At 44.3% G+C, this 27371-nt stretch overlaps 1 protein-coding gene across 1 annotated transcript in view; it reads left to right on the forward strand.

The window, feature by feature from the left end:
- CSMD2 (CUB and Sushi multiple domains 2) overlaps positions 1 to 27371 on the forward strand; it is a 432839-nt gene that overhangs the window by 116220 nt on the left and 289248 nt on the right. Inside the window, exons 5-8 of the mRNA XM_011972538.1 lie at positions 5651 to 5728; positions 10899 to 10986; positions 11618 to 11742; positions 21055 to 21176. Coding sequence (XP_011827928.1) covers positions 5651 to 5728; positions 10899 to 10986; positions 11618 to 11742; positions 21055 to 21176 — 413 coding nt within the window. The remainder of the gene's footprint in view (positions 1 to 5650; positions 5729 to 10898; positions 10987 to 11617; positions 11743 to 21054; positions 21177 to 27371) is intronic.

The following is a 27371-nucleotide window of genomic DNA, read 5'->3' on the forward strand; positions in this document are numbered from 1 at the left end:
GATGACACCCTTCCAACCTTTGTGATTACATCAGAAATGATGTTGCTGATTTCTTTGTCTCCATTTGCAGACATTGTGTAAATGGAGAAATCTCTTCAGGAGTTGTCACGGGTTTAGGCTGCTTCTTAAGTTTGGTAATTATAGTATCAACACACAACATCACTCCTTTCCTGGTTTCCACTGGATTAACACTTTTGCTAATCTCTACCAAGCCTTGCATGGTGACAGAGCATGCCAGTACAGCAGCAGTGGTGGTACCACCCCAGCCTCTTCATTTGTGTGTTGGCAACATCCTGATCAAATCTGGTGCCAATATTTATCTTGTAAGTCAATTGACCTGCAGCAGACACATCATCCTTTGTTACTTTGAGGCTTCCCTATCTCTGTTCAGGAACCACTGTTCTTCCCTTTGACATCATAGTAATGGCTACAGCACCTGCTGGAAGGTCTGTACCTTGAAGCATTAGGTCTCAAGCATGTGCACTGGATTTTCCATCTTTGGGATAACTCTGAGTGAGATGAGGAACCAGTGTGCCAAACCCTGGCTTCATCTGGCAAAGGAGTGTGGGTAATGAAAGCATTTCTGCAGGACAGGTGGCTAAATGACGAGGCAGCCTCAGCTATAAGGGAGGGACAGAATGCAGGATGCACACCCAACAATTTTTCAAGTAGGAAAAAGGCAAGGTCAGATTTCAGTTTTTGAAAGATCACCCCCTGCGACTTTTTAAAAGGTGGGCTAGAAGGGATGAATCTGCAAAGAAAACTCTAGCAAAAGAGGATGAGTATAGGTAGGGGAGTGTCTTAGAACATTGAAAGAAGGATACACATTGGAGAAATTGTATAAGGCTGAGCAAATTGGATTTGGTGAAGGAGTAGTGGCAGGAAAGGAAAAGATAGTTCAGCGAGCAAGACTGCCAAGTGGCAGGGCAAGGGGAATGACCAAGTTTAGTGGAGGGGCTCACCCTCATAAAGAGAAGTCTGAATCCATTGGGAAGAAAAGAAGATGCAGATTCCCTCCACTTCTTGACTCCCAGAGCCTTGGAGACAGGTTAGGCCTCCCTTTGCTCTCTCCTCCCCTAACGGGTCCTTGTCTCCCACTAGCTCAGCCCAATAACTCATGCTGCAGACTAGAGAGGCATTTGTATTGCCAGATTCTTCTAGCTAAATGTGTACCATGTGTCCCGCTAACCTTTACAACAGCGGGAAAATGTCTTGTAATTAACCAGAATATAAAGGATGAATGGAGCAGCCTGGCAGTCTCCTGTAGTCATTATCATTCGGAGGAGATGAATGTACCTAGTAAGATTTCCATCAACCAGTTACAGTCAGCGCTCTTCCCTTGGGAGTCCTGACTTTGTTCACATACAGTAAAAACCGTGCACAGTGTATGTGTATGACGTGTATGACTTCTTTTTTGTATGTGAATATTTGTATCCATGTGTTTACGTGTGCATGAATATGTACTTGTGAGTGTGCTTGTTGTAGGAGAAATGTGCATGTATACACGGGTAAGTGCACAGTACAAGAAGCAGCCCAGTGAATATTAAGCATACTATCAGGGGGTGTGCATTCAATTGTAGCCAGACCATGGAGCCAGCCCCAGGCTCCATTTTACCTCCACTGCGTTGATAGTTACAGAATCTTCTTTTCACAGACAAGTGGTTCAGTATAATATCATTGGCACAAGGCTAGTGGGTGCTCCATGAAAAAAATCCATGTACAAACATCATGAATGAGTACATCCCAGAAATTCTCTAGGTTCTTTCTATTTTGTTCATCTTATTGTTTTGACCTTCTTTTCTTACTGGGTCTGCTGGTAGTACACTCTGGAGTTCTGGAGACCTGCCCTTGTTCTCTGACCCTTCACAACCTGGTCTTTCCCAGTCTGTTGAGTTAGCTCTTCAATGAGCTTATTTCATGGCTGATTTCCCATGGTGCTGTACATTCCATGATCACTCATCACCCCACCCACCTGAGCAGACTGTTACAAAAACAGGATGGCTAAATATAACTCCCTGGGATTGCTCAAAAACTGAGACCCCAGCATCTGGAGGTGATGTCTTAATGCTAATGTTCCTGGTGATGTGGATCTTGCCTAGAGCTTACCCCTCAGTGAAGGAACTTACATGACCCGTCAATCAGCTCCCATATGGTGTGTGCCAACTGTAGGTTCTACCACCCCAGCGCCTGGGCCCTGGTCAGCTGGGCCTGAATATGTATCTTGTAGAGTTTGTGTTGTTGGTATGCAGAACCCTTGCCCAAAGAGCTGTGACTCCTGTATTTCCCTGGGCTAACATGATGAGGACAAAGACTCTATCTGTGGATTCTAATGTGCATCCGACAACCATGTGGTGGCTACAGGCAACCCTGGTGATGCAACCTCTCAAATCCAGCTCAAAGTGGTAATCACCAAATTCATATATACATTATGGAGCTCCCTGCAGCTTTTCAGGCTCCTTCTCACCTGGTTCTCACCTCGACAAATGCCATCCTATGCTAAGTAGCAGGAAGTAAAGGAGGAAGAACAGAAGTTAGCTCAAGCTTGGGATGCATAATGACATCATCCATTACTAGAAGCAGCCCAGTGAATATTAAGCACAGATCTACTAGGTAAGGCAGTCTTCCCCTGGGGAGGAACAAGTGAAGAGGGTGGACACAGAAATCAGAAGGATTCCTTCTGGGCCCTTGAGAGAGGCAAGGAGCAGGAGACTTTTCCTCAATGCAACCGTGAGAAGAGAGGAAGGGGAGGCTCCCTCTTAGCATCGCCTCCCCTCATGGCCATGCATATCTCACAGTCCCCACATCAGCCCCTACAAGGAAAAGCCAAGCAGCCTTGCCCCTGGGAATGGCCTCTGTGGTGCTGATCCCCTTCCTCATTCCCCATCCTCTAGTGACACTAGAGCCAGAGACAAGGAGACAACGAAGACTCTTTCTTCACCTCCTACTCGACCAGGTGCCCTGAACCATCTCCACAGACCTGACCACAAATGGGCTGCACTGGGTCATAGAGACCCCTCACCCACTGCTGCCCTGATGCTGGGGCACTAGGGGTTTCAGGCTCAAATTGTCACAGTGCTGAAACTGCTCCTGTTCTCCCAGGGATGGTGAATCAGAGGGCTATCCCCCTGCCGCACTGTATTAGCTAGGCTTGAATAATGTATGTTTCCCTACTAATGCCCTCTGTTTGATCATGTGTCCACGTTAGTGTTCATTGGAAATTTTCCTGCTGGATACACATGGAGAGTAATGCACATTTATAATAACAGTTTGAATGCATGTTGGGAGGCTATGACTCTGTGGTAATAACTGAATTTTATCAGGCATTCAGATTAGACAGTGAGCTGCCTGCCAGGGAACAAACCCTTGGGGAACTTTTTCATGTAGCCAGAGTTGGGGGACTGGGAGGCAGCCTTCCTTGCATATCTGATTACTGTGAGCTTTGATTTGGGGATTGGCATGTTACCTCAAGTCCAGAGCAAATACCTGAGTTTTCAGGTATTTCAGAGCCTGAGCTTGGGAGCAGATCCTGGAGAAGGTTGACAGTTTCCTTGGGATTGCTTTGGGTGCAGATCACAAGAAAAGAGGCTGAGGTTCAGTGAAGAACACAGCTGCTTCCTGGTTGTGTGACTTATAGCACGTCACTTAAACTACTCTGAACCCTGATTTGATTATCTATCGAGTAGGTATAATAACTACCAGTCAAGGTTGTTGAAAGTATAAGGACCAAATGAAATGATTCTAGGCATTGAGGATACACCTATGAATAAAAATTCCTGCCTTTGTAGAGCTTACATTGCAATGTGGAGTGACAAAAATAACTACATAAATGGTATAGTACGTTAGAAAGTTGGGAAGATAAAGTTGGGAAGGAGACAGGGAGAGCTGGGGTTGCAGGTGTCATTTTAATGGAGTGGTCAGGGAAGGCCTCAGTGAAGAAGTGGTGTTTGCACAAACACTTAAGGGAAAAGGGGAGCAAGTTGTAGAGATACCTGGGGGAAAGCCTTTTGGGGAATTGGCAGGCTGTAGCAGAAGCATGCCTGGCATATTGTAGGCACATCAGGGATGCCCATGAGGCTGCAGAAGAGTGATCGAGGCCAAATACAGGGTCAGAGAGGTCATGGGGAGAACAAATTGGTCTTGCAGGCCATCTTAAGGACTTTTACTCTAGAAAAGATCAGTTGCCACTGATGAGTTTTGAGCAGAGATATAATATGGTTTGATTTACATTTTAATAGGATCCCTCTGGTTCTTGTGCTAACAACAGACTATATAGGGACAAGGGTGGAAAATGGGAGGCTATAGTCATGAAGGGAAAGGTATCACAGACTTGGATCAGGATGATAGACAATGGCAATTGTGAGAAGTGGTTGCCTTTGGGATATATTTGGAAGGATTTGCTGATGGATTGTGCGTGGGTTTGAGAAAGAGGAGTCAAGAACGCTGCTTTAAGTAAAGAACTTGTAAAGTACCCTGGACCTGGCATATAGGAAGTGCCCAGTTACAGTTATTGTCACCACTGCTGGGTATCAATCTGAGCAGGGCTAAGTCAGCAGGTGAGGCCGGCTGGAAGATGGCACAGCGGGGAGCTGGGATTGAACAGCTGCTCCATGGCACATAACCAGAGACAGGGAGAAGCCGTTAGAGGCCAAGAGAATGCCTTGGGTAATGGGGGTCGTCAGACCAAAGGAGGCTAATGGGTACAGAGGAATGGCCTTTGGAATTATGGAGTTCTGGCTCTGGCACCTTTTGTGTGCTATTTGACAAAGTTCTGATGAACTGAGGACTAGGCTGGACTTAGTGACAGGGTCAAAGCCAGATCTGATCCATCAGGCACCCACTTGAGTCAGGCACCATCTCCCAGTGACCTCCAGGACTCAGCTTCCCCTGCCCATAAGAGGTTGGCTTATGTAGACTGGGCTTGACTTGGCTAGTTCGCTCTTCCCCCATGTGTCTCTTAACCTCCTGGGAGCAGCTACGTTGTCTCACAATGATGGCAGACATGCAAGAGGCCAAGCCTAATCTGGCAGGTGCTTTTAAGCCTTTGAACACATCAAGGCCTCCAAATTTCCCATGGCCAAAGCAAGTCACAAGGCCAAACCCAGAGTCAACGAGTGGGGGAATGTACTCCACCTCTATAATGGGGGGAGCTAAAAATTATATTGCAAATGGTGAGAATACAAGGAGCAGCAACAATCTGGGCCCATAATCTGATCTACCATACCCTGTCACGGCTGGCTCAGAATTGAGGTAGGAAAGAAGCTGCAGAGAAGCAGAGGTGGGCTGCAAGACTGCACACGTCAATATTCGTGAAAAGTTTGCTGAGGAGCAGGTTGAATTCGGTAGTTCTAGTGAAATCTCAGACATCTGTGAGAGGCTACCGGGGGAGTCGCAGAGCCCCTCAAAGCCCACCCGGTGGGAAACCACATTTTTGGCCTCCCCTAGGGGGCCAGCCTTGATAGTAACTTTTCCTTCATGTCTGAGGTCCTGTTGCACTTGACTGCTACCCTTGGAATGTCCCAACCCAGAGAAGTTCCTGGCTTTGACCCATCATGGAATTTTCCAAGGCACACGAGGGGATCCTTCTGGAGGGACCCTTATTGCTGGTCACAGGCAACAACTCACATTGTTTTTCCTCTTACCTCCTTTCTAGTCAAGAAGCAAATTGAGTTGAAGTCTCGAGGTGTGAAGCTGATGCCCAGCAAAGATAGCAGCCAGAAGACATCTGTGTGTAAGTGTCCGCCCGCCAGCCCGCCTGCCGGGCCTCTTGCTCGAGGTCAGACACCCAGGCACTAAACCATGGGGAAGCCAGATGATGCTGGAATGACTTCCCTTCAACCCTGCTTCCTCCATCCTGGGCTCTGGGCTTGGACGCACTGACCCAGCGGCCAAAGAGCAGCCCTAGGGCCTGTCCTTTGCCTTCTCCTCCTCCTCCTTTTCCCATTTTCCTCCTTTTTCCTCTTTCTCCCTCACTTCCCATTCGAACTGCAGTCCAGGGAGTCATTACTGCTACATTTCTCTCTTTATTTTCCTTTCGAATCACTTCCACCTGCTAAGACAGTCCTCGTTCGGCTCCTCTTTTAGGAGTCAATAACCTTGGGCTGGGATCTTGGGGGCTGCAGGGCCCCAGTTCCAGCTCCCAAGGCCAGATTGGGAAATAGAGGCAGGAGAATGACTAGCAACCTCCTCCAAGGGCCCCTGGACCTGGCTGGGCAAAGAGAGGACTGGGGAAGTGGCGGGGGTTGGGGGGGTGTTCCTGCCTTGGGCCAATGGGGAAGCACTGGGGGCTCTCTTCTTGGGCAAGGGGAGGATGACGTCTTTGAGAACATGTTCCTGCTACCAGTGTTGGGAAGGTTAATAGGGGTCTAGTTCTGGGGAATGGTCTGGAATGTGGGTCCCAAAAACACCTGATCAGGGCCTGTGCTAAGGGGCTTTTGAGCTAAAGCCCAGGAAGGGCTGGGGAAGGTTCTGGGTACCTCCACAAGACTGGGCTTGAAAGCAGGGGAGGTTTTTCCAGAAACCTTCCACTTTCCTTCTGGGCTGAGTGGTAGGGAGCTTTCCTTGGTCCTCCAAATGACTGACCTGGTTTTCCTTCTCCTTCCCTCCTTTTGCCCTTCTCCTGCATCTCCGGTCCTCTCTCCCTCCACTTTTTCTCCTCTTGCCACTTTTTGCTCCATCATTCTTCTCATCCTTCTGCTCCCCCCTCTTCTCTCCCTGCTTCTCGTCCTGTGCCTGACTTGCTCCTCCCACCCTCCCCATTCCTCCCCTTCCATCTCGCCTCCATGTGCTCACTTTCCTGGAGATGCTAGAAGTACTTATTGAGGAGAGAAGGACACAGAGTGGCACCGGTGGTTTCCGAGCTCTGTGCCGACGTGTGTGGCCGGGAGAACATCAGGGCAAGAGGCACTTTGGTCTCAGGCTCCAACTGAACTGAGCCTGGGTCGGGGATTGTCTGTGGTCTTTTGAGTTGTCTGAGTGGAGACAGTTGCCACGGGCTGTTGGGTACAGCTAGGAACCGGCATCTCCAGTCACCCACCCTGAGAGACTGGATGGCAGAGGGCACCGGAAGACCCTTCTTCTGTGCTTGACTAGAGGTTTAGGGGAAAGGACAGGGTGCTGGGAGAGCCCAGGGTCAGGCCAGGAATCTGCAGAGGGCTCAAGCCATGTCCCTGACCTCACAGGCTTTTTCTTTCTGTAGCCACAGGAGACCCAATGAACTGAGGCAGGCACGGTTTAATTTCACAGTTTGCCCTGGAGCCACAGGCAAACTTAAGGAAATGGCCCTGACTTAGGAGATCAAATGTTTATCCCAATTGTGTCCTCAGGTAGCATGTTACCCCAGTTACCAATGTTTCAGTTTTCACATCTGTAGAATGGGGATGCAAAACCCTACCCTGCCTTCCTCCCAAGAGTGTTGCCGGATCTAAGATGGGCCTTGTTGACCTAGGACTTCAGGAGGCCCACAGACTAGCCAAAAAAGTACACGTGATGCTGTGGGGTGCATTTTTCTGGAGACAGGGTTCCGGGTTTTCATTAAGCAGACTAATGAAGATGCCAAAAACTCCCTCAGGAAGATAAAGAGAAACCCTGTTCTAATGAAAGAGTGCAAATGCTCTTTGAAAAATAAATATACATATCTCTATCAAGAAGATATTAGCCTCCATTCTAAGAGTTTCCCAGAAAGAATGGGTGTGTGACTCCAGCTGCCTCAGACCCAGGTAGCCACGTGTCTGCAGGTGGCTGGCCCTCTGTGTTCTGCCCAAATTCCCTGTGGACAGCTGCCCTGAAGTTCACGGGGAGAGTGGACCCAACTCTCTACCTTTACCCTTGCCATTGGTTCTAACCACCCACCCACCTGTGACTCCCTGCATTGGGTAGAAGGCGTTGCCTTCCTGAGCACGTTGCAGCTTCTCCCTTACCATAGTGGCCCTCCCAGAGTAGAGTAAGGATTACTCCCCGTTCCTGTCCCTCAGTAGCCAACAGGAAAGCAATGCTATAAACACAAGCAGTTGGTTTTGAGTAGGCAGGGAAGGCTGGAATTAAAAAAAAAAAGAAAGGGAGAAACACCTCTTGCCTCCATAATTCAGACAGTAAACTGATCGCTGAAATTTAAGTTTGCTTGTTTCCTGGAGAAGCTTGAAGATCCTCGTGGGACCACTGTTCCCTGCTCAGTCCTCCCTGGAAGGGGGCACTGGCTGGGTGTGAGCCGCGTCACCATTGGGTTTGTGACTTTCTGGATGGTGCCTGGGTTTCATTTGGGGCTGGCTGAGGAAAGGGGAGGTGGTAGGTTCTGCTCTGTCTGTCGGGGGCTTGTGGCTTGGTGAGTGGGCTTTGCCATGGTCTCGCCTCTTGAATCCAGCCCCATCTGGGGCAGCCTTCTGTTCATTCTGCTTCCTGGGTGATGTCAATACTGAATGAGAGGGCAAGAGAAGGGGACAGGGAACTGCTATATGTTCTTCACATGCTGCGAGGGGGCTGTGTGGTTCCCATGAAGTGGTCAGCAGAGACTTTGGGATGGGTATGACTCGTGGGCCACAGGGTTGACTAGACAGGATCTAAAGAAGGTGGGTGCTTAGCTGGGAAGTCTGCAGTAGGGATGGATAGTTGTGAAGCTGTAGGCGGAACTGGCTTATCAGCAGATAAGGAAGCTGAGGCTTCCTCCTCCTTCCCACCCTCTGGGTGCCTTAGAGGACCCCCTAGTTATCTCCGTTCCATTACTTGCAAAACACCGAGGCTTCCAGGAAGCAGGAGCTTGCTCTGCTTTGGGAATGGCACTTCCGTCTTACTTTCCCAGCCTGAGGTGTCTGGACTGGTGGGAATGGTTCAGGATGTGAAAGCTTTGGAGGTAGAGGCTTGGCAAGGAAGGGGATGGGGGTAAGAGACAAGTAGGGGTAGGGGTAACTGGCTTGAACGTGCCATGTAGAATGTCAGGCAAAGGGAAGCTGCCCAAAAGGCTCTGCTCACTGCACACAACCAAGAGGATGCCTGTGTCTGGCTTGAGCATGCAGTCTGTCCAAATCCTCAGGTTCCGTGGCCAGCCATAGCCTGGGCTACCTGGAGGTTTAAACACGGTCTACTCCAGGCCTCTAACTGTAGACTCCCTCAGTGAGTCTGAAATGAGCTCCCCACCTTCCTTACTTCTATGAGACTACCTGCATCCTCACAGGTACCCAGGACCTGGAAATGCCCTGCTCCCTCTCCTCATGCCCTAGGTCCCCTGTGAGTCCCAGGCATTTTTTCTTTGCCACATCCATTCCTGCTGTCTCATGTCTAGCCTTACTCCAGGCTCTTGTCCTCAGCCTGAATGATCATAAAACTTCCCAACTCATCTCTAGGTAACTGGCCCACCCTTGAGCCAGTGGGTCTCACCACGCCTTCTCCCCCACCAGAACTCTCCAGCAGCTCCCCCTCATTTTCAGGATCAGACTCGAACCCCGTAAAAGTCTGATCTCTGAAACCTCACCATCCACTCTTCCTTGTCGCTCTTCACCCTCCCTCCTACTCTGGTCACACTGCATAACACTCATTCTCTTTCCAGGTTTCCACGTCACTCCTCGTGCCTGTCTATCTTTGTCATCTCTGTTGCCGTGTGTCTAAATCCTATTAGCTCAGAAGGCCCATGTTCGATGCCACCTCTTCCAGGCAGCCTCACACGCGGGTGCATCCTTCGTCCCTCCCCACTGTGGTCCCACAGTCTGCTTCCATGGTTTATGTCCTCACTCAACTGGAAACTCCTTGAGGACAGTGGTCTTATCTGACTACCTTTCACATTTCTCATGGTATTCAAATAAAGCCTTGTACACAGTAGGTGCTCAATGAATGCTTGTTGTGTACCTATGTGAGCAAGTGGGTGGGTGAGTAATGGAGTGCTTTGTTCACCTTATGGGACATTGAATGGGATTGGGGGACATACGCAAAGTCAGAGAATGCCAAATGCTGACCAGATGCCCTGGAACCCATCTAGAGGTTGCTGTTGGGATCGTGGGATTGGTGAGGCTTTGAGTGGAACTCCTCCGACCAGGCTGTGTGCCTGGCCCCAGCTCCTGGTCATCCTCAAAGCCAGGAATCCAGCCTCTTCAGTACCAGCATCCCGACAAAAAGGAACAGGCAGGGGCCAAAGGGTTGCCTACCCTCCCTACTGTATGTGTATCTGCTGCCCTGACCAAACTTCTCCTCTAGCCAAGACAACTGTGCATATGGTTTTTGTAAATAGGACTCTGGCGCTGGCAAGTGTCAGAGCATTGCACCACCTACCAGAACCATCACAGGTGCCATCTCTGCCTGGTGCCCTTGATGGGTGGCACTGGGTAGGGGATGCTCTGGTGACTGCTTACTCTGGCTCGAGAGGTATCTGATGGGAAGAGGCTTCTCAAAAGAAATGTCTGTGTTTGAGCTAAAGTTCCAGCTTTGAACTTTGACTGCAGCTTTCTCTTACATTCTTTACCGTTTCTGATCATGCAACCACCTTTTATTTAACTTTCTTTGGGTCATTTCTCCATCTGGGGCTGAGGTGGGGGGTTCATTTCATCTAGAGTCTCCACCCCAGATCTGAAGCATAGGCGTGGGTGGGAGGTCACCAGGGTCTGTGGACGGTCCACCTCTGGCTGCTCGTGTGGGACGAGGGAAGCAGGTGGTGGCTGGCATGGAGGGCCTGTCTCTGAGCCCACACACTCGTGATGACTTTGCTCACAAAGGACTTTGTTAAAAGCAGCTTCCTATCTTGCACATTCAAGAAACCCCAGGCCAGTAGACTCTGGCCACCCCACACAGCCCCAACAAAGCAGGGCCTCATTCTGTCTCTGCCTCCACCTCCCACCCTGAGACATTGCCCCAGTTGGTGCCTCCCTGTGACTGTCCATCTCTCTGTGTGCTGTTTTTTGTTTTTTGTTTTTGCCTTATAGTAACTCAGGTTGGTGTGTCCCAAGGACATAATATGTGTCCAGACCCTGGCATACCCGAAAGGGGCAAAAGACTAGGCTCGGATTTCAGGTAAGATCTATTTGGGAATTTTCTGATTGCAAGAAGGGTGGGGTGGCCTGGCTGGGAGGAAGACAGGGGCCGGCCTTCCTGTAGGTGGAAATGGAGAGGATGGCATGGATGTAGGAACAGACAGTTTCTGGAGAAGAGCTATGGCTTTGACATTCCCTCCTGGTTCAGTCCTTGGCACAGTGCTCATGCTTTAGTGGGGAGAGGGAACGTTAGACTGCCCATGTTATCCAGAAAACCTATGCACCCAGGGTACAAAGGGCCGCCATCTCAGCAATGATACGCCAGCAGGCAACTCGCGCCTGCAATAGTCTAGGAGACCATTTTCCTTAAAGTTTATGGCTATCATCCACCCACTCTTAGCTGCCCTAACTGGTGCTTACCTCCGAGGATCTGTGTTTTGCTCCCAAAGTCACCTTTTAACTCAATCCTAAAACCATTAAACGGTCTAAAAAAAGAAGATGAAGAGCAGATGTTCCTTCCAATGGAGATTTTTAGTGATAAAACAGTGGAGCAGAGATGAAGGGCCTGAAGGAAAAATAACAGGTGGGGCTTCTTTATGCAACCAGGAAGGACTCAGGGTGGGGCTTGGCAGGCCCAGGGATGGAGCTCACAGACACAACTTGTCTCCCAGGTTAGGATCCAGCGTCCAGTTCACCTGCAACGAGGGCTATGACCTGCAAGGGTCCAAGAGGATCACCTGTATGAAAGTGAGCGACATGTTTGCAGCCTGGAGCGACCACAGGCCAGTCTGCCGAGGTGAGGGTGCCCTGGGGAAGGGAGGCTGGTCAGAGAGTTTGGCTGGGCATGGAGGATTGAAGCGCAGCTCCCAGCAGCTGAGGCCCAGGCTCTCAAGCAGACTGGCTTCCCTCCCTCCCTCCCTGCATTTATTTACCAATAAGCATACTTATCTAGCCCTTTCTCAGTATCAAGGCCTGTTCTAGGATCAGGAGATACAGAGGTGGGGAAGATAAGCATTGTGGTGCTTGCCCTGTATGCACCTCACAATCTAATGGAGGAGGCACATAAGAAACAGCTTGCTGTCTCATTGAACAGATACTGAACCACACCTAGATAGGAAAGGAAGTCAGTCACCTTTTATATAGTCACCTTGAATCCCTCTATTATAACACACACACATCTTGAAACCTCTATCCCATGCCCTTGTTTCTTTCCCCATATTGCAACAGACAGACTTGTCACTTCTGCAAGAGTGTTTTTACCTGTGTAGTAATGACATGCTTCTAACACCCCACCTGGGTGTTTTGTTCCCCAGGGCCCTGCCACTACATCCCCAGGTATCAAATGAGCCAAGCCTGGGCTGGCCTAGCCCCTACCCCCCAAATCATCTTAAAATAACAGAGCCGAGCATTCTCCTGCTTTGAGGCAGGGCTGCAACTGCTTCTGTGGTAGAGAAGCCCCTGACCTCATCCCCCAGGGAACCAGCAGAGAGCGCCCCTGTGCACTGGGCTGTTAGACGGTCTTTAAAAGCCAACAGGTGCTCTTTTGAGTGCCCCTTTAGAAGAGAAGATATGTTGCCCACTACAAAGTTACATTCTGGATCCTTCTGATCTAAGAAAGAGATTCTTTGCCTCTCTTTGGCATATGCATCAAGATGAAATTCATGCAGAGTAAGAGGATCTAGGAAAAATAATATCTCCTTATTATACTGAGAAAGGGACAGAGTTGGAGCTGAAACCCATACCCTGTTGTTAAACTGAGTCTATAAGTAATCTGGAAGAGTGTCACTATACCATCTTTCAAATAAGCCTTACATCCTCATTCAACTTTGAGGTAGCCATGTTCCACAGTTTATAATGTTCTTTGCATTTTCACTGATTTTAGCTATATTATCTCAAGGATTCTACATATCTACTATGTTTTTAAAAAATCAAACAACAAAAAAGAATTCTTGTCATAACTCTCAGCAATTGGGCAAATCACCCATTTTCCCTAAGCCTTTCTTAACCTCTAAATGTTGCTAATAGTACGTACCCTACCCTTCTTCTGTTTAATGTGGAGATTTAATGGAGTTGTGAATGTGTAAACACTTTATGAATTGAAAAGCGCTAGAAGAAAAAAAAATATCCTCGTGCCAGTAGAATATGAGCTCTACAGGGCAAGGACTCCTGTTTTGTTCACTGCCTAAAACGGGGTGTGGCACGTAGTAGGTACTCAGTAACAGATGTTGAGTGGATGATGGAATGAATGATTCATTGAATAGCATACCACTCCAATGCCAGGGAGCCCAGACACCAGCTGTGCAGAGAGGCATAGAATTATCAAGTCTGAGGACCAAGGGACCCCTGCCCATCTGTGGTTTCAGAATTCCTTTTGAGAAGGCAGGATGACAATGTTTTTAGGCAGTGGTGGGATCTGGTCTCTTCTCAAGACCTTTTTACTAGAGTAAGGTTGTTCTCTTAATTCTCAAAAGATGACGATTGTTTACATGAACATGCCAAGGGTGGAGAAGGGCTGGTGTTTTGGCCTGAAGGAAGTTTGTAGCTGAAAAAGTGTGTTCATCATTTTCTCCAGTGATTTGGACCCACTGAAGTCTGAATTCTCTGCTGCATTGTCATTAAGCCTTGAGCTGGGCTTTTTCACATGGTCATCTCATTCCATCACCTGCTACTGTAAAACAAGAGGAAATCATGGTACAAATCCAACCATCATCATTTTTAGCTGGGGCCCTTGGGCCAATTTCTTCACCTCTCTGAATCTCTTTTTTTCCTACCAAAAAGTGGTGATAATAGAACATTACTTTGTGGGGTTACTTTGAGGGCTAGATGAAGCAGTCCTTGTTTAGAAGTGATGCAGCTGGAAACCATCATTCTCAGCAAAGTATCGCAAGAACAGAAAACCAAACACCGCATGTTCTCACTCATAGGTAGGAATTGAACAGTGAGAACACTTGGACACAGGAAGGGGAACATCACACACTGGGGCCTCTTGTGGGGTGGGAGTAGTGCGGAGGGGAGAGGGATAGCCTTAGGAGATATACCTAATGTAAACAATGAGTTAATGGGTGCAGCACACCAACATGGCACGTGTATACATATGTAACAAATCTGCACTTTTGTGCACATGTACCCTAGAACATAGAGTATTAAAAAAAAAAAAAAACGTGATGCTAGTACGTTTGTGAGGCTTACGTGCACACATGTTCAGCTTAACCTGCTGGGCGCTGTCCGCATAAGCTTCCTCTAGCGCTGGAGCAAACCTCAACCTCTGGTTGCTGCGGGCTCTTTTAGCAGCTGTCTTGACTAATCCTATTGCAGTCCTACAGTTTGGGAGTCACATGGACTTTGATCTACATCACAACTCTGACACCTTTTAGCTTGCTGGCCCTGGGCGGGTTCCTTCATCTTTTTTAGCCACAGGGCCCTCATTTGTGAACAAAGGAAAACAAAATCTTCCCCGCCTACTGATGATGAAATTTAAGCAAGGCATTTTCTAGAAAGTGACCAGTCCTGACAGTGGTGGAGGGTACATTCTCAACATGGGTTAACGTTCCTGCCTTCTTCTCTCTTTTCGCCCCCCTCCTATAGGCCGTTGTGAAGGAGAAAGAGAGACTGCTGAGTCTCCTGGGTTTGAACTTGGATGATCTGTCCTGGGCTTCCCTGATGGCCCAAGGCTGAGACAGATTATTAGAGTTAAGGCTTTCTTTATTTTGGCAATTTTTAAGGTTTTTATTTTAAAATCTTTTGTTTTTAATTAATTGCAATTACTATTCTGTGATTTTTGGGAGAGTTTAGGTGAACCCCACCTTAAGAATAAAACCAAACAAAACTCTTTCCATTCCAAGAAGTTCCACTAACAAGCAGGTTACCAAAAGATCACATTCTAAAAAGGATTTTACCATAATAATGGTATTATTTTTTCTTTAATGCAGTTAAAATATGATTTGATTAGAAATACTCATTTTCCCACACAATTAATTCTACTAAAACACGGGGCCTGGCAAATAATAGGTTCTCAGCTAATGTTTGAAGACCACCTGAATGAATCAGTGATTGAAACGAATGAACAATATGGGACTGTGCCCTCATTTTGAGATGTGAAATCAGGCATTCACAGGCCTTTCTTTTCTTTCCCTCCCATGAGAAGAAGTAAGCTTCTGATTTGACTCCTAGAAAATTTTCATCACACAAAGGAGATTGAGGGCAATGTGAAACACTGTTAAACTAATTTTGTTCAGCCCCAGGTACAGACAGAGTCCACAGATATAGAGCTTTTCAGACTTATTTTACATATGGAGCCCAATATTTAAAAATAAGTTTTTGCAGAACCCTAATAAATAAAACAGAAACAAGTGGAGCTTCTCTGATTAAAGTTGGGTCAGGGGATTTCTAGTCTCCCCTCCACCACCATTTTCAGTAGCCTTTGAGTCCTGGTACCCCTGGGGTTCCAGGGAACACTGTAAACCACTGGTATAGTGAGAGGACAAAATTAACAACCAGCTCTGATTTCTTCTGATCACAAATTGGTGTTGATGGAGTTTAGGGACTGAGTACCAGGCCCAGATGAAACTCTTACAGTTACTGATTCACAAAGTAAATAATTAACAGAAAATTATATATTATTTTTCCTTTGTGGCTAAATTCATATATATACACATACATATGTGTACATATACACATACATATATGTGTGTGTATACATATACATATATGCATATATGTATATACTCATATACATATATGCATATATGTATATGTACACACACACACACACACATATATAAAAATATGCCTCTGGGTGGCTAGAATACCAAGCTTGGGACTTAGAGACCTAAGTTAAAGTTCCAACTTTGTTATTAACCATGTGGCACAGGGAAGATCACTGAAACACTATGAATCTTTATCCTCATCTGTAAAAGGGGGGTGAAACAGGGGAAATATGGCACAAGCCAGGGTGAATTCAATGCCATGATAATTACAGGTGGCTGTCTTCTTGGTGGATTTCATTAGATCAGCTTTCTGGTTTTACTCCTTAAACATAATTGTTATCCAGAGTTCTATTTTCGAATCTCTTCTCTTCTTTCCTCTCTCCTCTCTTCTCCCCTCCACTTATTCTCCCTGGATGACACACACTGATTGTACTAGAGTACATGCCCCATTATTCCAGCCCTGAGAATGTCCCTGAGTCCCTTACCTATATGTGCTAATGATAAAGCTCTTATTTATTAAATTATGTATACTTGTATATAGCATTGCACTAGGCATTTTTCATAACTTCTTTATGAGTAAAGTGGCAATAACCATATTTTATGTTTAGCTGAAGCTTAGAGTGGGCAGCCAACTTGCCCAAGGGCACAAAGCTACATCTGTTGAGCTGAATTTCAAACCCTGACTCCAAAGGCTGAATCTTACTTCTACTTGAAAATTGTACCTGGACATCCTTCGGAGTCAATATATTGGATGGAACCATGCAGAACAACTCCCCCTCCACTCCCCACTTTTTTTGGGTAACTTTTTATTTTGATATAATTTTAAACTTACAGAAAAGTTGCAATTAATGTGCAAAAAGCTCCCATGTACCCTAGATTTAAACAACTACTTTTTAAAAGTTAGTGGAGAAGAAGAAAGCTAAGAAGAAATTCGGTCAGAAAGGTAGGAGAAAAGCCAAAAAGCATCACTGAAGCCAAAGAATATGAGTTTCACAAAGAGAGAAAGATCAGTAGTGTCAGATACTCCAGAGAGGTGAAGTATAATCACAATTGAAAAGTAAACATTGGGGTTAGTGACTCAACCAAGTGTTGAATGTTTGAACTTGTTTCTGCAAGGAACTGGTGAAAGAAGACAAGGGAAATGATAGACTTGGGCTAAAGTTTCTATTGTGATGGCAAACCGTGAATCTGTGGTGATACCACAGTTCTCCTGGTAGCCCCCCAGTCCCCAGGATTAGATAGAGAAAAGGTGAGTGGTAGAATTGATGGAAAGCAGGCATTTCACCAAGCAGATATGAGAGCGTTGAGGAAGATGAAGGTATTGGTGAGTGGTCTTGAGGTCCAGACTGGGTAGTGAGGGAAGAGGGGTCAGGTGAGGATCAATAGATGGGATGAAATGTGGGAGCCAGAAGGCTAGAGAGGCCTATGATGTAGGACAATGGTGCATTGAGACCAAAGTCATTCTGCTGGGAACACAGGCAGTGGGGGAAGGAATGGAATGACTGGGTTTAAAATCTGTGAGTTGAACTTCCCTGGCTCCCAGGATAGCAGGGCCCTGGGTGTGGCTATAAACGTGGTTGATCATGAGTTGGAGGAAGAGCAAGGTGTCAGATCTCATAAGAAGGCACTGGCCTCCAAAAGAAGGGGCATCTCTCCATTGAAACAGGAGGGAAAAAGGAATTGAGTACATATGCAGATAGGATTGCATTTTTAGAGAGTAGGACAAAGGACCCGCCTGCTAGATGGCTTCTGTTCCCTCCAGAGAGCCAAAGTCATCAGCTAAGAGTAAGGGGAGATAAGAGGAAGAGGAAGATGTTCAAGGGATGTCTAGAACACATGAAAAAGTCTTTGAGCAGAATGAGAGAGTGAGCTAATAGAGCTAAATGGTAGGGTCACTGGGCAATAGCTAGGATTTTTTTGAGATGAGTAATGAGTTTATAATAGACATTCATCTTCTTACTCGTGATTTTTTTCACAGCAAAACTCAACTCTATGGTGACAGGTATGGAGAAAGCAGGTAGAAGGATTCATTCCAAACTGATGTTTTCTAAGCAACTGACTAAAAGAGGAAGAAGAAAGGGACTTGGGACAAGCAAGAAAATGAGCCTAATGGTGGCCCATGGGATCAAAGTTGCATAAGGACAGAAGAAAAGACAGAAGGAGCTGATGGGTAGAGAGGAGATATTGCTGTCAACAGAGTGGAGGTCTCAGTAGGGAAAGATGAATTCTACTGGAGGTTCAGAAAACAACTGTGAAAGAAATACTTGAGAGTGGGAGCAAGATCTTAACTACAGAAGGCTGCATAGGAGGCAGTAGCGTAAGAGGGGAAGATGGGCTTCAGTCAAGGCAGTGGTGGGAGCAGGAGGTTCCAAAAGATGTTGCAGCTACAAGTAGGATTTGTTTTCCTTAGGATTGGTAGTGGGAGGTGGTTCCAGAGGACTGTGGAAAGGACTGGGAGGAAGGTCAATAGGAGAAGCAAGGGAAGGCAGCATGGAACAGGATAAGAATCAGATTTGGAGAGAAGATATGAGACCAGAGGCACTTGCACCTGGAGCAGTTCCCTTCTTTAGCACCATGTTGTTTCAGTGTCAGAACTGGCCGTGGATCCAGGTGGTAGCTCCCTATGGTCCCTCGGGATACTGTTCCTATTATATGGTAATGTCCAGAGGAAAAATGGGAGTGGCTGCAGAGCTCAGGCATGGAAGATCTCAGAGAAGTCTCTCCTGAAAGCAATCCAGAAGAACATTTGAGGGAAAAAGGCAGAGAAACAAAATGATATGTTCATTCATTTAGTAAGACATTGAGCACCTACCATTTTGCCTGCCCATCTGGGTCACTGTGATGAGCTTTCTATCTGTTGGTGGGATCCCATGGAGCTGGCTTCTCAGGATGATGTCAGTCTGTCTGTCCACAGAACCCCTGACTTTGCCCAGATAGCAGAGGAAAAAAGTAGCTAATGCTTCATTTTGAACCTAGTTTAAGGTGTTCTATGCTATCTGCAGACTGTAATATTTTAATTAAACCCCTCTAAGCCCTTAAAGTGGGAAACGCCTTTTTGGCCTGTTCTCTCTCATTGCCTTCAGCATGTTTCAACAGACTGCAAATATACTATCTAATTCTTGGAAACAAATACAAGATAAATTGAGTCTGAAGATGAGGGCTTTTGGCAGCAAAATCTGACTTTCCGGAAGAGGTGTAAGATGGTGCTGGTGGAGCTTTGTAAGGATTCTCTGCAGGGCTAGAGTTCTGAGTCCACAGGTCCTCTTTGCAAAGGTGGGATGAAATCAGGGCTTTGATTATCTTATTCTAATTTGTTTAGTAATATTGTCAGTCTCAAGTGTACTTGTGGGGGGAAAAAAAAAAACCTGTGTCAAGAAACTTCAGGAAAGGCAGAAAAAGGATCCTTAGCCTTGAGAGAAATCCTGGGCATAGAGAAACAGAATAGACATGGCGTTGGGAGTCTGATTATCTCTGGTCCCAATGGTTGAATATTGACCACATCCCAGGCCCTGGGCTGAACCTTCACATCCATCATCTCGTATAATTTCATCCTCACCGTATCTCAATGAGGTGGTATCATTTGTCCCATTTTACAGATGAAGAAACAAAATCAGAGAGATTTTCTAACTCATCCGGACTCAAACAACCAGCAAATGAATTTATATCCAGAAGGCTAAGTTCATAAATTTCAAAGCCTGATCTGGCTTTAACCATGCCACATTGCCGTAGGGCCCAGTTGTATCAAGTGCAATCTAGGAATCTGTTTCTCAGTACAGAACGAAAGGGGCAATCAGATATACATGGGGAAATAGAGTAGGGATTCCCCTGGGACTTGTTCAAGCTTGATTCAACAGATTCTTGAGCTCAGGAAAAGGGAGGAGCAGATCCTTTCAGTGCAGGACTAGAGTGAGAAGACATCTCCTCCCAGGAGGTGATGAGCTAACAAAGAGGAGGTAACAGACCTGACCCAAAAGCCCCTTGCAAATAACCCTCTGACAACAACTGCTCTGCTTGATAGTGAATGTTTTTCCACCTGCTCCCTCCACTTGCCATGGCCCTTCAGAGAGGAGGGGCTGTGTCAGACACTTTTTTCTCCCCAGACTTTTCCTGGCCCATAATAGGCACTCAATAAACGTTAGAATAAATGAGCTGAGCTCAGGGATGAGTGCATGAAATGAGAAGAGATTCATTATGTCTGGGAGCTGCAGAACCTGCTTCCCAGACCCTCCTAGGAAGGGCGCCCTGGGAAAGGTTTATCATGGCCCTTTCCACACATGGCAAGGAACTCTAGGATATTTGGCCCCATCAGAGGAAACCAGGTTTGACACCACTTTCATTTTATATAGTTAGGCTTGTTGAGTTTGCTCACTGTTTCTTTACTGTTAGGCACTTTGTCTACAATTAGGATAAATTGCCATGTGGGCAGCATGAGAACAGGCTCTTAGAACCTTTTATTAAAATAGCTGAACACTAACGTTTAAGAATGAAGTGGCTAGAACTAAACACACATTTTTAAAGAAAGCAAATACCTAGGTACAATGTAGTACCTTAACTGTTATCAATCACTACTTAATCTAATTAGTTTAGAAGCTATTTTAAAGAGCTTAATTAGATTAAGCTGTGATTGATAACACTTTATATCTACTTGAGTAGAGTACTTCTAATTCACCTTGAATCTTTATGCTTCCAGTCAAAAGCTGGTTTCAGGGATAAGCTGAGTTTGGAGACAGATTTGGGAAGCACTGAAATCACTCTGGGTGCCTGGCACTGAGCCGAGTCAGGGTCCTTGGCAGAGCTCTTGGGCACAGACATTCTGTGACCTAATGGAGTGGCCTTGACAAGGATATCCTAAAATTCCTCTTCAGGAGGACTGAGGGGGTCACAGAGGAAGGAACTGAGGGGCAGGAAGAACCTGAAATGAGGTCATACTCCTAGTTAAGCCACGTTAGATCCACACCAGCACTCAGCTGGTTTGGAGAATTGGAGTACAAATTGGGAAACAGGTCAGCAGAGTAAGGCGTGGGCTGCTTAGGTATCCACAGGTACCCGGGATCCACCTGGCTTTGTGTCACCCGACAGGTTCTGGCCCACACCCTCTTGACAAAGAGGAATTGCATGATCATAGTGGAGTTGGGTGTGGGGATAAGTGGGGCATGCAGAGGGGTCGCTTAGCCTGCCTTGGAAGTTCATCATTGCCTACAGAACAGCAGTCACAGTGCTCCAGGCACTGCGGCTTCCCTTCAAGCCTCCCAAGAACTGTAGGGGAAGGATCCAGGAAGCAGAAGGTTATGTCCAGGGTGGGAACTGTACAGATGCAGTGTCTTCTGGGCTGGGAGTGGGAGGCAAGAAGGGGAACTGGACCTAGTCTTAACTCAAAGGCTTGTCTTTCGTCTCCTCTGCAGCCCGCATGTGTGATGCCCACCTTCGAGGCCCCTCGGGCATCATCACCTCCCCCAATTTCCCCATTCAGTATGACAACAATGCACACTGTGTGTGGATCATCACAGCACTGAACCCCGCCAAGGTAAGGCTCTTGGGGAGCGGGGTGGTGTTCTGTGGGCAGGGCTAGGTTAGGAACAGTTGGCCTACAAGGTTTTTCAAACTCAGAACTTACTGGTGGTAGATTCTCTGCAGACAGTTCTTTTAAGTTTTTAAAATTAATATCGAGTGGATAAAAAGCAGAATATAAAATATAAGCAAAATATAAGGAACAACAAGACAACAAACACCTGTGCAGCCATCGTCCAGCTTAAGGGGAAAAGAAAATCAGTTACCTTAGTGATGCAGGTTCCTCACCAATCCTGTTTCATTCCCTACACCCTCAGAGGTAACCATTACCTCAATTGTGTATTTATTATTCCTTTGCTTTTCTTTATACTTAGCACTTAAGTGTGTATCCCTAAAAATACATTGCTTAGTATGCTAACATTTGAACTTCATATAAATGTAATCATGTATGTATTCTTAATCAACCTCACTAAAAATTATGTTCCTAAGATTTATCTAAGTTATTGTATGTAGTTTTGCACTTCTACATACATTTTTTCATATTTATTTCCTGTTTAGTTTTTTTTTCCTGCACCCTTTGTTCTCTCTTATAAATTTTACAAGTGTGTTGCCAAGATCCACAAAATAACCTGTTGAAATCTTTATTTTAATTTTATCAAAACTACAGATTAATTGGAGAAGAACTGATAGATTTTTGATACTGAGTCTTCCAGTCCATGAGTATGGTATATCTCTGTTTAGGGTTTCTTTAATGGCTTGCAATAAATTTGTATAATTTTTTCCATTACATATTTTATGCATTTCTTAATATATTCACTCGTAAATATCTTATATTTATTGTTGCTATTATAAATCAAATCTTTTAAAATTACACTTTCTACCTGTTCCTTGCTGGTGTTTAGAAATGCGATTGATTTTGTACTTTGATTTTTATATTAGCAACTATCTTGTTAAAATGTATCTTGATTCTTCGGGGTTTTCTACATGGATAGTCATCATCTGCAAAAAATGTTGGTTTTGTTTCTACTTTCCAATCCTTATACCTTTTCTTTTTTATTTTCTTGCCTGTTCTGGCTGGAACCTCCCAGTATAACATCAAGTCGTTATTATGATGGTGACCCCTATGGTCATTGTTTGATATTTAATAGAATGTTTTTATTTCTTCACCATCAAGTATGATGTTTGCTGAAGTTTATTTTTCATTTGTAGGTACTCCTTTTATAATAGAATAGGGGAATTTACTTTCTAATCCTACTTTGCTAAGGGCTTTTATCAAGAATGGATATTGAATTTTATGAAGCATCTTCCTATATCTATTGATACAATCATATAATTTTTCTCCTTGATTCTCTTAGTATAGCAAATATTGCTTTTTCTCATGTGGAACCAACCTTGCATTCTTAAGATTAACATAATTTGGTCATTTAGTATTGTCATTTTTATACATGCCTATATTTGAAATTGTTTAGTAATTTGTTTCTATTTTGTTAGTGAGCTTGGCCTGTTATTTCTTTTCATATTGCCTTTGCCAATTTTTGTGTCAATATGTTGCTAGCTTCAGAAAATGATTTGAAGAGTATTTCCTCTATTTCTATCCTTTGGGGTTATTAGTGGAAGATTGGCATAACTTTTGCCTTGAAAGTTTGGTGAAATTTTTCAGCAAAACTATCTGCATCTGGTGTCTCCTTTGTTTGAAGATTTTAGACTATAGACTTAATACATGTAACGACTAAAAAATTATTTTGGTCATCTGTTTTTTTTCTTGACTCCATTTTAGTAAATATTAAAATTTATCAGATATAAAGTTATATATACTATCTCTTATTATAGTTATGATACCCGCCATTGTTGTGTTTCAATTTCCTTTTTCATTTCTAATATATATCATTTTTTAAATTGGTATTGGCAGAAGTTTAACATTTGTTAGTCTTTTCAGAAGATGAATTTTTGTTTTGTTACTATTCCTTTTAATATATTTATTTGCTAATTTATCAGTTTCTGCTCTCATCTTTATTACTTTCTTCCTTCTAATGCACTTGGGTTTATTCTGTTGTTCTTTTTCTAGCATCTTAATTTTGATGCTTTGTTCATTATTTTTCAATCTGATTTCAGCATCAAAGGCTACAAATTTCCCTCTAAGGACTACTTTGGCTACATACCTACAGATTTTTATAGTTATTTATTTTCTGTTATAGTTTAGTTCTGAATATTTTTTAATTTACATTATTGTTTCATCTTTTAACCATGAACTATTTAGAAGTATTTTTAATTTTCAAAGGATTTTTCTAGCTGTCTCTTTCCTACTGTTTCTAAATCTTGTGGTCAGAGAACATTGATCTTTATTTGAATCAGTTGAAATTTGTGCTTTTAGGACCGGAAATGGTCATTTTTCACATAGATTCTGTGTAGGCTTGAAAAACAAAACCCTGCATTTTGCAGTTTTTGTTTTCTAGTATGCCTATTACATCAAGTTTGTTCATTGTGTTTGTATCTTTTATATCTTCATTGATTTTTCTTGTCTTCTTGATCAATCGATGGCAGATGGAGGAATATTAAAGTCTTCCATTATGATGGTGGGTTTGCCTATTATTCTTTAAAGTTCTGTCAATTTTTGCTTCATGTATTTCGAGACTGTGTTATTGGAGTGTGAAAGTTGAAACTCAGAATTATATATCTTCCTGGTAAATTGAACTGTTTCAAAAATAATTATGTAGTAACTCTTTATATCTGTAGTAATGTTTTTAACCTCAAAGGCTTTTTCCCTCCATCCATTGCATCGGTTTTCTCTTGGTCTTTGTCGAATAAATATTTCCTATTCTCTTACTGTTAACTTTTCTACTTCCTTGTGCTTTATATGTGTTTTGTGGATTTTCAAAATCCCCTCTGACCATTTGTCTTTTAACTAAAGAATTTAGACCTTGTGAGTTATACAATCATTTTTATTCTTTGAAATTTGTCCTGAAATACTCTAGAAATAGCAATATGCCTACTTAATAAAGCCTAGCATTAAACAATAATTCTGTGTTCCTGAAAAACCAAGGATCTTAGGACACTATGACTTTAATCATTCCTTCCGATTCATACTCTATGGTGTGTGTGTATTATGTTACCTTAACTTTTCTCAAGTTATTATTGTTATTGTTTAATAAAGCCACTGTCCACTTAGATTTACTCATGTATTTACCGCTCCTTTTTTACCACTCCTTCTTGTACATCAGTCCTTTTCTTTGGAATATCTTTCAGTGCAAATACATGCTTTAAAATTTATTTTCTTGTCGATAAAAAACTCTATTAGTTCTTGTTTGTCCTTTTAAAAAACAATTTCAACTTTTATTTTAGATTCAGGGGGTACATGTGCAGGTTTGTTACATGGGTATATTCCATGATGCTGAGGTTGGGGTATGGATCCTGTCACCCAGTTTGTGAGCATAGAACCTAATGTGTAATTTTTTCTTTGTCTTAAAATGTCTGCTTACCCTCATTCTTGAAAGAATGCTGGTATTCATCAGACATTTGATTATCAGTTGATAGTTCCATTCTCTCTGCACATGGAAATATTCCGGTGTCTTCTCGGTTTCACTGTCAGTTTATTGTCCTTGCTTTGTATGACATCCTTTTGGCTGCTCTTACTGTCTTTTACTGTTCTTTAGTGTTACGTAGTTTCACCCTTATGTGTCTAGGTGTGAATTTTTTTTTTTTTGAGATGGAGTCTCGCTCTGTCGCCCAGGCTGGAGTGTAGTGGTGCGATGTTGGCTCACTGCAAACTCCACCTCCCAGGTTCACGCCATTCTCCTGCCTCAGCCTCCCGAGTAGCTGGGACTACAGGTGCCTGCCACCGCATCCGGCTGATTTTTTGTGTTTTTAATACAGACGGGGTTTCACCGTGTTAGCCAGGATGATCTCAATCTCCCAACCTCGTGGTCTGCCTGCCTCAGCCTCCCAAAGTGCTGGGATTACAGGCGTGAGCCACCGCACCTGGCTGGTGTGGATATTTTTTGTATTCAACCTGTTTAATTAAGTTTTTTGAATCTATGGATTATGTCTTTCATCAGCTTGGGAAAATGTTTAGCCATTATCTTTTCAAATGTTACCTCTTTTATTTTCTTGTTTCGTCTTCTAGAAGCCTGACAAGATATGTTCATCTTTCTCACTCCATCATCTGTGTTTCTTAACCTCTCTCATACTTTCTCTCTCTCATTCTGTTCATTAATTCTCTGTTCAGCTGTGTCTAGCCTCTGTTAGATTTATTCACTGAAGATTTATTTTAATTTCAAATATGGTTTGTACTTTATGAAGCCCTATTTGATTCTTTTTCAAACGTTCTTCGTCATATTGTCATGTTTTGTAATCTCTTGCTCCTTACTCATATGTTTAGATCATTCTTGAATTCTTTCAATAATTAAACATGCTTATTTTACACTTTGTGTCTGTTAGTGTCAATATCTGAAGTTTTTGCAAATTTGATTCTGTTGTTTCTCACCTCTTGCTCCCAGAACCATGTTTCCTTCTTTGTTTTATATTGTTTGATTATGTGGTTAGAAGGGTAAATTTTCTCTCTGGTAATTCTTTGAGACCTGGGTAGAAGGTGATTTCTTCCAGAGAGGGTTTGCATCTGCTTCTGCCTAGTGCTGGGGGCATTACTAGCCAGAAACCTCTTCACACAAAATTCTCAGTATGGAGGTTTCAAACCACCCAAGTAGTATGAAGGCTGCAAACCCATGTGAAAACTGACTTATGGTTATGAATTCTCAGCGGAAATATTGTTTCTTGTGTACTCAGCATCAAGGTCTAAGATAAACAGTCAACCTCCAGATCCACCCAGAGGGTGGTAGTGACAGGTGAGGAGGAAGATAGGCTCATTTCTAATTCACCCTCACACTGTGGGTGCACATTTAACTAGCCCTGCTCTATCAGAAGTATCATATTACAGTCGCCATCATGCTGGGCCCTGAATTTTGTCTCCTGTTCCCTCTTTTCTATGAGTTGCTGAAAACCGAAGCTATATCGACGAAGTTTTTAAAAGGTACTCAAGACCAAAGCCAGCTTCATGTTCTGAATCACATTTTGGGTCCCTACATTCATTGTGTTGAGTATTCCTTATTATGCCAGTGTAGTCTACTCAAACTACTGTAACAAAATACTGCCAACTAGATAGCCTAGACCACGGACATTTGTTTCCTCACCATTCTGGAGGCTAGAAGTCCATGATCAACATGCAACTAAATTCGGTTTCTGGTGAGTGCTGTCATCCTAGCTCGTAGATGGCCACCTTCTCACTGTGTCCTCACGTGGCTGTTCCTCTGTGCACATGCCAAGAGAGTGCTCTTCGACGGCTCCTCCTCCTGGTGGTAGTAGGACACCACTACCATTGGATTACAGCCCCACCCTTATGACCTTATTTAACCTTAATTACCTCCCTAAAAGCCCCATCTTCAAATATATTGACATTGGGGATTCAACATATGAATTCAGGGGGATATATTATATAATTCAGTCCTTAACACTAACTTGGAAAAAGTTGACTTTTTTTTTTTTTTTTTGTCTTTTTAAAATTTTACCCAACACTTTAAAATTGTTTGGTCCAGGTGCCTGGAGCCATAGTGCTAGGAACACTGGAAGCAGATTTCCTCTGCATGACATTTTACAAAGAAAAATTCACATTTAATTAAATTATTTCATGATGTACCTAGTTAATGGGAAAGGACACTTCAGCCACATAGGGTGAGGGTGGAGGCTAGACCAGAAGGGCTTAATACCATAAAATCATATTAAGTTGTTGACTAGAGGGCTGTTTCTTGGGCACTGTTGCAATTCTTGTCTCCAGTATCTTTTGAACCTGAAGGTGAGGTGTCAGGGTAAGTCTAAGTGACGTCTGAGAATTTTCTAAGAAACAATTAGATTCACCCCCAGAAGGCCTATATAGCCTTGGTCAGTGTGTGGAGACTAGTGACCTCCATATTGTCACTCCCCTACATGCCTTGCAAGAGATCCCACCAGCCTGGGTTTCTAAAGATAGTACCTCTGCAGAGCACCCCCTTAGAGTGTGCAGAGCGGTATTCACAATATCTCTGTAGGGCCTTGGTGGGCTTCAGGTAGTGTTGAGGGAGTCCAGAAAGGCTGAAGGGAACCCTATCCTGATCCAGGTAGGAAGAGAACCAGGGAACATTAATTGCAACAAGGAGAACAAGGAGGGTCTAAGTGTGGAAACTCA

The sequence above is a fragment of the Mandrillus leucophaeus genome, unplaced genomic scaffold, assembly GCF_000951045.1.
Source record: "Mandrillus leucophaeus isolate KB7577 unplaced genomic scaffold, Mleu.le_1.0 Scaffold1297, whole genome shotgun sequence".
Taxonomy (NCBI): Eukaryota; Metazoa; Chordata; class Mammalia; order Primates; family Cercopithecidae; genus Mandrillus; species Mandrillus leucophaeus.